Source organism: Arachis duranensis, unplaced genomic scaffold (assembly GCF_000817695.3).
Source record: "Arachis duranensis cultivar V14167 unplaced genomic scaffold, aradu.V14167.gnm2.J7QH unplaced_Scaffold_165934, whole genome shotgun sequence".
NCBI lineage: Eukaryota > Viridiplantae > Streptophyta > Magnoliopsida > Fabales > Fabaceae > Arachis > Arachis duranensis.
The window spans coordinates 2,547,847-2,557,433 of record NW_026264258.1 but is presented as its reverse complement, the minus strand read 5'-3'; the positions used below and the strand labels follow the sequence as shown (position 1 = coordinate 2,557,433).

Below are 9,587 nucleotides of genomic sequence, written 5' to 3'. Positions count from 1 at the left end.
TGTATTTGACAAGTAAAATATGAATAGAAATATTATATTTTAAAATATTAAATTAGTATATTTTATATCTTTTCTGACAAAAATAATATAAAAATATTAAACACAGTGACACAAATTATTTTTTATTTTTTCTTTTATCATCACTATCAAATTTTTATAATTATATTTATACAAAGAAGAATTATAAGATGTGCTAGACATGAGGAGGGGTGGTTTAAAGCAACTTTTTTCTTAAGAAACAAAATCCAATACCTTGTGTTTATTTGATGCAATCTATATCACACTCTATATGCTAAGATATGCTGAATTGCTCATTGAGTGTGAACATTCTAGCTAGATAGCAATGGACTTTATGATTATATATGTTGAATATCATATATTCACAAATCACAACCACCCCACTAGTGCAAAATTAGGCCCCATTTAAACCCTTTAACTGCACTATATATACATGCTTCTCCTAAGCCTCAATTCAATGTACTAATATCAAACTAAGCTAGTGAGTGAGTGAGTGATAATACTATATATTGAAATTATGGAGTCATCAATGATTAGTAGAGCTACAATTGTGACATTGATGGTGTTGTTATTAACATCAAATAATTATAAGAATGTAGAGAGTGCTGGAGAGTGTGGAAGGACACCAATAGGGTCAGCAGCTGCAAGCTTAAGTCCTTGTTTGGGTGCAACAAAAGATGTAAGGGCAAAAGTGCCACCAGCATGTTGTGCTAGGGTTTCTGCTTTGCTTAGAACCTCTCCAAGATGTCTTTGTGCTGTGCTCTTGTCACCATTGGCCAAACAGGCTAAGATCAACCCTGCCACTGCCATTACTGTCCCTAAGAGGTGCAACATTAGGAACAGGCCTGTTGGAAAGAAATGTGGAAGTAAGTTTCTTTTTTTTTTAATTCGATGAAATTTATTAATGAAATTCAATAATGAATTTTTTTAATTTTAGTTTTAAAAATATATTGACTTTTTTTGAAATTTTGATATGAGAAACTTTCGGAGTCCGTAATTTTTAATATTTTTTGTTATTATTTGATCAGTATAAATACTAAATTGTCTATAACAAATCAATTTTATTAATGTATATGTGCAAATTCTGAAAAATATGAGTGCAAGATGTATTCATCTGTGTAAATTCTGATAAATATAAATGTAAATTATATGTTTTTTTGTGCAAATTAAAATTCCTATAAATTATTGCTAATTAAGTGCTAGCAAAAAATATAATATTTATCGACCATATAATATTGTTGTTTTAATAATAACATATTGTTACCTTTTTTGTAATTATATTTCATAAAATATAACACTAAACATTATTATTGTATAGATAATATAAAGTTATAAACTCTTATAAAGAAGACTAAGGTGAGATTAATGTTAATTTGATAATATAAAAAGGAATTACAATAAATTTTACAAAATCTTAAGAAAAATTAGTGTATGAATATTCCTAAAAATTTGTATGCTAGATCATAATTATGAAATAAATCTTAAACATCTTATTTGGTAGTTTAAATAATAGTCATACATTTTTAGTTGCTATATAGCATGTTGTATGAAACAGAAATTCTGTTACCTATTAATGCTTAATTAATTAATAAGAAAGCATGCATGGAAGCAAGATACTATTACCTATTATTTAATTACATATTTCAGCATATTAATGATTAAATATATGATTGATATTAATATTATGATATAGTTTTCTACATAAAGTATTGATTTGTTCCACTTGTAAATTACTGTAGTAGCAGAAATTTTGATTTCTTAAATGTGTTGGATTTTCATTATTCTACACAAATATTATATGTGTGCAAATTTTACAAGTTGATTTAAAAATTAAAAAAAAAAAGTAATATACTTATTAACTGTCTGACACTGGCATGAAATAATATATGGGATAGATGCTAATAATTATATATTTTCTGAACACTCATATTGCTTTGGAAAATAGTTAAAATAATTAACTAACATATTCTCCTTTTTATTTGCAGGATACACTCTTCCTTAAAAGTAAGTATCATCCTGAGAGAATAATTATTAATATTATATATGATTATGCAGTATTTTGAAGACTATAGAGATCAATAATAAGTGGTGTATAATGTCATATATATGACACTATATCAACTAGGAAGGGTATTATTGCTAAGACCTGAGAGTATTTGTATTACATGGTTGGATGTTTAATTTGTCTTGTTTGTTATAATTAATATGTAATATTTAGTATTCACTGGTATCTTATTGGAAAATGTTATATATGTACCATTTCTTCGAATAAATTAAATTTATATTGCATAAGTTTTTTTTTCTTTTATTTATTGAACTTCCATTAATTAATTTTTTACTCTCCTAAATAAGTATAATTTGAGTTAATATTTAATTTAATTTTTAAATTTACATACGAATTTTAATTCTTAAAATTTTAATTATTTTTATTTAATTTTAAAATTTTATAAATTCACATTAATATATGAAATAATTTTTAACATATAAATATTAATGGAGTACAAATATAAACGGTCAGATATCACATTAAAACTTGTAAAATTGTGTAGTTTTAGTTTTGATATTTAAATAGTCTCAAAATAGTCTCGTATTATTTATTTTGGGAGAAAATATTTTAATAAACATAATTTTTAATGTTGTTTTGGGATTATTTGAGTGTCAGAACTAAAATGATATTTTATAGAGTTCAACATGGTATTTGATTGTTTAGGTCAGCGTTTCATTAACGTTTGTCATAAAAAATTGCTTTAAGGACTAATACGAATTATGTTTGTAAAATTTGGGGACTAAAGAAATGCAATTAAAATTTTAGGAATTAAATTGAAACTCTATGGGAACAAATTAAGAGTTTGTTTGAAAGGTTAGGAATTATAATTCATTCAAGCGTTTTTTTTTAAACAATTAAAAATGGGAATTGGATCTTCTCAAATTTTTTTTCTCACTTGAGAGAATAAAATACGATCTCTCGTTATTAATTATATAAGTTAGACCAAAAAAATATTAAAGAAAATTTTTAAAAGGTCTTAAATTACATTTTACTCCCTCAGTTAAAAAATAATTGAGAGGATTTATTCTCGTAAAAAATAAATTATTTAAATTCATTTGAAAATTTTAATTTTCATTGTTTCTTTATTTACAAATCAAACCAAAAAGAATTTGATTTTTAAATCAATTCTCACACTCTTCAAACTTGAATTCCATTCTATTAATTATAATTCTAAAAACTGAACTAGATTGATCGGTTTATCACTAAATCGATTTGATTAGATTCATAAATGGTCTGATAAAAAATTGATCACCCAACTCATCCCCCAGCCCCAGCCCCACTCCTGTGTCCTCTCCTCTCTGAAACTGAAAAATAAAAGGGAAAATTGAAAATTGAAAAAACAAAGAACCCTAGTCTCGCAGTCTCGCAGGCGTCGCTTGTAGAACCTCTGTCGCTGTCCTAGGAAGTTCCCTCGCCGTCGTGGGAAGCTCCCTCGCCGTCTTATGGAAGTTCTGTGGCCGTCGTTGCCTCCTCTGTTCGAGCACTCTCTCTTTCTGTGTTCGTCGGTATTGCGGTCACTCCCCTTCCTCTTGATTGCTTTCACCTTCCTATATTCTAAAAAGAAGAAGAGCCTTTCTCACTGCCATAATTCAAAGCATTTATTTTCATTGTCTTCCTCTTCGATAAGTCTCAGCTGCATATTCATAGGCCCCAATGCTTGATCTCGTACAGATTCGCATAAATAAATTAGTTAGGGAGAACCAACACACGCAATTATTATTTATTAGTAACCTTTGAAATCCCACATGGATTAATGCAGCACAGAACCCAATGTTTATAGGAATTCTGACAGGATTGTTTAATCGCCGAGTTGGGTAGCGCTAATTTGTAACCCGAGTAGGGGCACTAAGGTTATGGTCTTATGGAACATGGTTGGCTATGCATGGTTGGGTTGGTGGCTACACCATGTTGGCTTGCCCACTCTAAATTGAGAATTGAGTCATGATTAGTTGAAAATTTGTTTGTTAATATTTTTCTTGATAGTAGAACATTATGTGTTTGTTATTATGTGCATTTTAGTTATTTTTAGTGATGAACTTTAATGTTTGAAATTGTTTGTAAACTTCTAATATTAAATTATACATAATTTATTATATAAAATTGTGAAAATTTAAATTTTGTTAAGTTATAAATTATTGAATTTATATATTTAAAATTATATATAGATTTTTTAATAAATTTATTTAATATTTAATTAAATTGGTTGAACCAATAAACTATTAAACCAGTAAATTTATTGATTTATTAACCGATTCGGTTTTCGCAACTTTGCTATTAATATATTATAGTCATTCCAAACTATGAAATTGAATTTTAAATAAAAATATTTTTTTTAAAATAATTTTTTTTTTCGTGTTAAATGATTTCAAACAAGCTCTAAGAGCATCTCCAATGGAGAGTCCGGTTACTATTTAGTCAGAGAAAAAGAAAAATTAGAGCGTTGGAGTGGAACTAAAAGAGGACTTGATTGAACACACATGACAATTTCACAATGTTTGTCGTCAATTATAGAGCTTAATTATGTTTTTCTTTGTATTAAGTAATTTTACAAATTAGTGTAACTTAAGTAATTTTACAAATTAGTATAATCCCGAATTATATATTGTGTATTATTGTTATATATGAATTTATTTAATATTAATATCTTTTAATAATAAATTATTTTTAAATTTATAAATTTAAATTATATTATTAAAAAAAATTAATTACATTAATTTCAAGTATTTTAATTAATTAATTAAGTGAGACCACAACATGGACTAAAGTTAGTTCATCCTAATAGAGAAGAGAGATACTTTGAGTTCCTATTTACTGTTTAGGACGCAAAAGCTGATGTAGAGTTACTTCTTATGACAGGTAGGTCATAAACAAAAATTGGGATGAGTTCCTACTGGAGATGGTCTAAGGAGCATCTCCAATAGAGAGCCCGGTTACTATTTAGTCAGAGAAAAAGAGGAATTGGAGCATTGGAGTGGAACTAAAGTGAGTTCCCTCACTGATTTCAAGAAGAGAGAGCCTCTCTGAATGGGACTCCCATTGTTCAATCAACACTTACCAAATGGCAAGTTATGTAAAAAATAAATAATTGTATAAAATGTTAATTAATTAAATAATTATATTAAATAATTAAATTAAATATTAATATTCTTATTTAATTAATAATTTATATTAATTATTTATATCATAATTAATATTAAATATTATTTATATTTATATTATTATATTAAATTAGCCGTTGCAAAACTCTTGTTCCGTTCAAACCAACTTGTGGAACAAGAATTTCAGGAATTAGACCACCTTATTGGGAGGAATCCTTCTCTCCAAGGAATTGATTCCCCTCCTTTAAACTCAACTCACTATTTCTACTTCCTTTATCGTGGGCTTTCGAGCGAGGAAAAGAATGAGGGAAATTACGTGTGATGACAGGTTCACCTATCTTACTCCGCCAGTCCGTGCTTGCTGTCATGCTGGCGCAGGGCTTTCGGCCTTACCTACTATTGGATTGGAACCAATGACTCTCGTCGTATGAAAGCCGTTCCTATTTTACCGTTATTATTAATAAATTAATATTTTGTTACTCTATATATACCACTTAGATACACTTCTATTCTCACACTCTCTACTACTCTTCTTCATTTTCTTTCAAGTTTACGAAATCAAAGTTCTGCTACTATTATTTTTTGTTCGAAAAAATGGATCCAAACTAACTCAACTCTTTCTTCAATTACTTACAAAACTTTCCTCAAATACCAAATACCCAACAATCTCAAATCTCAAACTCTCAAGTTCCAAATCAAAACTTCACACTACCAAATACATTTCAAAATCCAAATCCACAAAATCTTTCTAATTTCAATTTTCAAACTCCTTATAATAATCAATTTCCTATATTCCAACCGCAAAATCAAAATTCACAAACACCTCATTTTCCATTTTCATCCATATTTAACCTCTCTATCGGAAATGTTACTCCAACTTCCTTGCCGTTTCCAACTCAATTCAGTGCATCAAGACATAACTCATCTGGTATTGGTGGCTCTTTTAACCCATCCTCTCAGACTCCTATACAATCTAATCCAAATTCGCAATATTCAGATTTTTTCAACCCTCGTGGATTAGATGTTATCGACCTCAATGATGATGATATTGAAGATTAGAGGCAAGATAGTATTCAACACTGGCATTGGAAAGATGATGAGATGCTGATCAATGCATGGTTAAATGCTTCAACTGACCCTATAGTTGGTACCGATCAAAAGGGGAAAACATTTTGGAGTCGAATTCATAGTTACTGTGTAGAATTTTGCTCCGACATGACAAGGGGGTAGTTGCATGAAAGAAACGATGGTATAAGATCAACAAGGCTATTGCATAATTTGCTGGTTGCTACGATCAAGCTAGTTGAAACATAAGGAGTAGTTCGAACGCTGATGATATAAAGGAGTTATCTTATAAACTTTATTCCACAAATTATGGTCAAAATTCACTTTTGAGAGGCATTGGAACATGCTTCGGTTGGAGCAAAAATGGAGAAGCCAACTACCTACATAGAATGGCGGCTCAAAGAGAACAAAGGTTAGTGCAATTGGAGCATACTCATCCTCATCAAACCCAGAAATACCGTTGGCTGACGAACCCAGTGTGGACTCTCTCGTTCGCCCACAAGGATCAAAGAAGAGCAAGCGAAAAGGTAAGGGAAAAGCACAGATATCTGAAGATTTTAGCGAAAGAAAATCATCGGTTGTCAAAAAATTATCTCTCATGGAAGATATTAAGAATGTTAGAGAAAATGAACTAATGGATAGGGAAAAAGAAAGAGAAGAGGAGAAGGAACATAGAGTAAAGATTATGGCAATCAAAGAGAAGGAGTTACAAATTCAAGCGGCAATGAAAGAACAAGAATTACAAACTTAGAGGTATATTAAAGAAATGGAGATAAAAGCAAAAGAAAGGGAAATGAAAAGGATGGCCAAGGAAAGGGAAAGGGAGATGGATATGCAAATACTTAATATTGACACATCTACAATGAGTGAAAAACGACGAGCTCTTCATGAGATTGCATGTGAGAAAATAATCGCCAAGTAGTTTACTTAATGTTTCCTTGTATTTGTAGAGTTATGTAGTATGTTCTTATTTTTATTGCGTATTACTAGTATGTGATGTTTGTTTTAGGGTATTTCTGATGTAAGTTTTTAAATTAGTCAATATTATTGTGTCCTTATTGTTCATGAAAGTGACCGTTGCAAAACTAGCTGTTAAGTAGCCATTGCAAAACTAGCCGTTAAGGTACTTATTGCAGACACACTTATCAATATCAACTACAATGACTCCGCAACTCCACTTCAACTCTTGTTTCTCACCTCGAAATAGAACTAAAAATTACATTTTTAGATATGGCTAGAAATTTTGATGCTATGTTTAATAAGGCTTTGTATGACAAAAGAAGACGGCAAGATAACATACTCATAGATAATTGGATCGATGAGTATTTACTCGAAGATTTAGAAGAAGAAGATATCGATAGAAGCTCTATCCCAATTACTCATAGATGGATCAACAGATATCGAGAAGCAGGACATGGTCGCCTTTTCCAAGATTACTTTGCAGATGAACCGATGTATAATGCTGACATTTTCCGACGGAGATTTCGAATGAGAAGACAAGTGTTCATTCGGATAGTAGACGCTCTCTCAAACTTCTATCCGTATTTCCAATAGAGGGTTGATGCAACTGGAAGAAAAGGCTTGTCGCCACTCCAGAAATGTACTGCTGCGATACAGATGTTAGCATATGGCGTAGGAGCTGATGCTGTTGATGATTATGTGCGCATAGGCGAGAGCACTACAATTGAATGCTTGGAAAAATTTGTTGAAGGTGTCATTTTGGTGTTCGAGGATGAATACTTGCGAAAACCCAATCCAAATGACGTACAACGCCTGCTACAAATGGCGGAGGGTCGTGACTTCCCTGGCATATTGGGTAGTATTGACTGCATGCATTGGCAATGAAAAAATTGTCCAAAGGCGTGGAAAGGTATGTACATGAGTGGTTATGATGGGGTTGCAACCATAGAACTTGAGGTTGTAACATCTTCAGACCTTTGGATATGATATGTGTTCTTTGGAGTTTATGGTTCAAATAACGATATCAACGTGTTAAATCATTCTCCAGTATTCGATGATATTCTAAATGACCGTGCTCTAGAGGTAAATTATACTATTAATAATAATAATTATATTATGAGATACTATTTAGCAGATGGTATTTATCCTGAATGGGCCACATTTGTCAAATCAATCTCAAAGCCACAAGGGAAGAAACGCAAGTTATTTGCATAATACCAAGAAGGGCAAAGAAAAGATATGGAACGAGCATTCGGAGTGTTGCAAGCACGCTTTGCAATTATACGTGGTCCAGCTTGTTTTTGGGAAAAGAAGAAGCTTGCCAACATAATGAGAGCTTGTATTATATTGCATAATATGATTGTTGAGGATGAAAGAGACACTTATATAGAAAAATTTGCTCAATGCTTAGAGTATGATGATGTCGAAAATGGCTTATCACAACATTAGATGGGAGAAGAAGATTTTACACCATACCATCAATTTCTCCAAAGAAATGTCCAACTTCGAAATAGACAGCAGCATAGACAATTGAAAGAGGACTTGATTGAACACATATGGCAATTTCACAATGCTTATCGTCAACTATAGAGCTTAATTATGTTTTTCTTTGTATTAAGTAATTTTACAAATTAGTGTAATCTCGAATTATATATTGTGTATTAATGTTATATATGAATTTATTTAATATTAATATCTTTTAATAGTGAATTATTTTTAAATTTATAAATTTAAATTACATTATTGAAAAAAATTAGTTATATTAATTTTAAGTATTTTAATTAATTAATTAAGTGAGACCACAATAGAGACTAAAGTTAGTTTCTCTTAATAGAGAAGAGAGAGATGTTTTGAGTTTTCATTTACTGTTTATGACGCAAAAGCTGATATGAAGTTACTTTTTATGACAGGTAGACCATAAATAAGAATTGAGATGAGTTCCCTACTGAAAATGGTCTTAGAGCAACTCCAATGGTAATTAATTAATTATCCTAAGTTCCTCCTCTGACATAAAGACACTTTTACTCGTTAGAGTGTGAACTCAAATAAGTTCCTTCACATAGTTCGATGAGGAGAATTCATACTAAGAGAAACTCTCAGCCTCCAACAAAAATTTGACATGTGGAATGTCAATAAAAAAAAGTTAAAACATATATATAAAATTATAATTGTATTGTATGCATATATATTATAACGGCTGGTATTACATATAAATGAATTAAAAATTATGTTACATACATAATATATGTATGTTAATTAATTTTGCAAATTAGTTTAATTATATTTTTTTATATTAAATAATTTTATAAATTAGTTCAAATTAATTAATAATTATAATAATTAAATAGACAGTAGTATAGATAGTTAAAAGAGAATTTAATTGAATATATATGACAATT

At 29.9% G+C, this 9,587-nt stretch overlaps 1 protein-coding gene across 1 annotated transcript; it reads left to right on the top strand.

The window, feature by feature from the left end:
* The first annotated feature begins 469 nt into the window (after positions 1-469).
* On the top strand, positions 470-2,248 carry LOC107476973 (non-specific lipid transfer protein GPI-anchored 15). The gene is made up of 2 exons (XM_016096932.2): positions 470-884; positions 2,004-2,248. The coding sequence occupies exons 1-2, from the start codon at positions 536-538 to the stop codon at positions 2,018-2,020; spliced, it is 366 nt and encodes a 121-aa protein (XP_015952418.1). The 5' UTR covers positions 470-535; the 3' UTR covers positions 2,021-2,248.
* Positions 2,249-9,587: the final 7,339 nt, after the last annotated feature.

Excerpts from the sequence above, each read along its gene's own strand:
- LOC107476973 (XM_016096932.2), top strand. The coding sequence starts at position 536 with ATGGAGTCATCAATGATTAGTAGAGCTACAATTGTGACATTGATGGTG.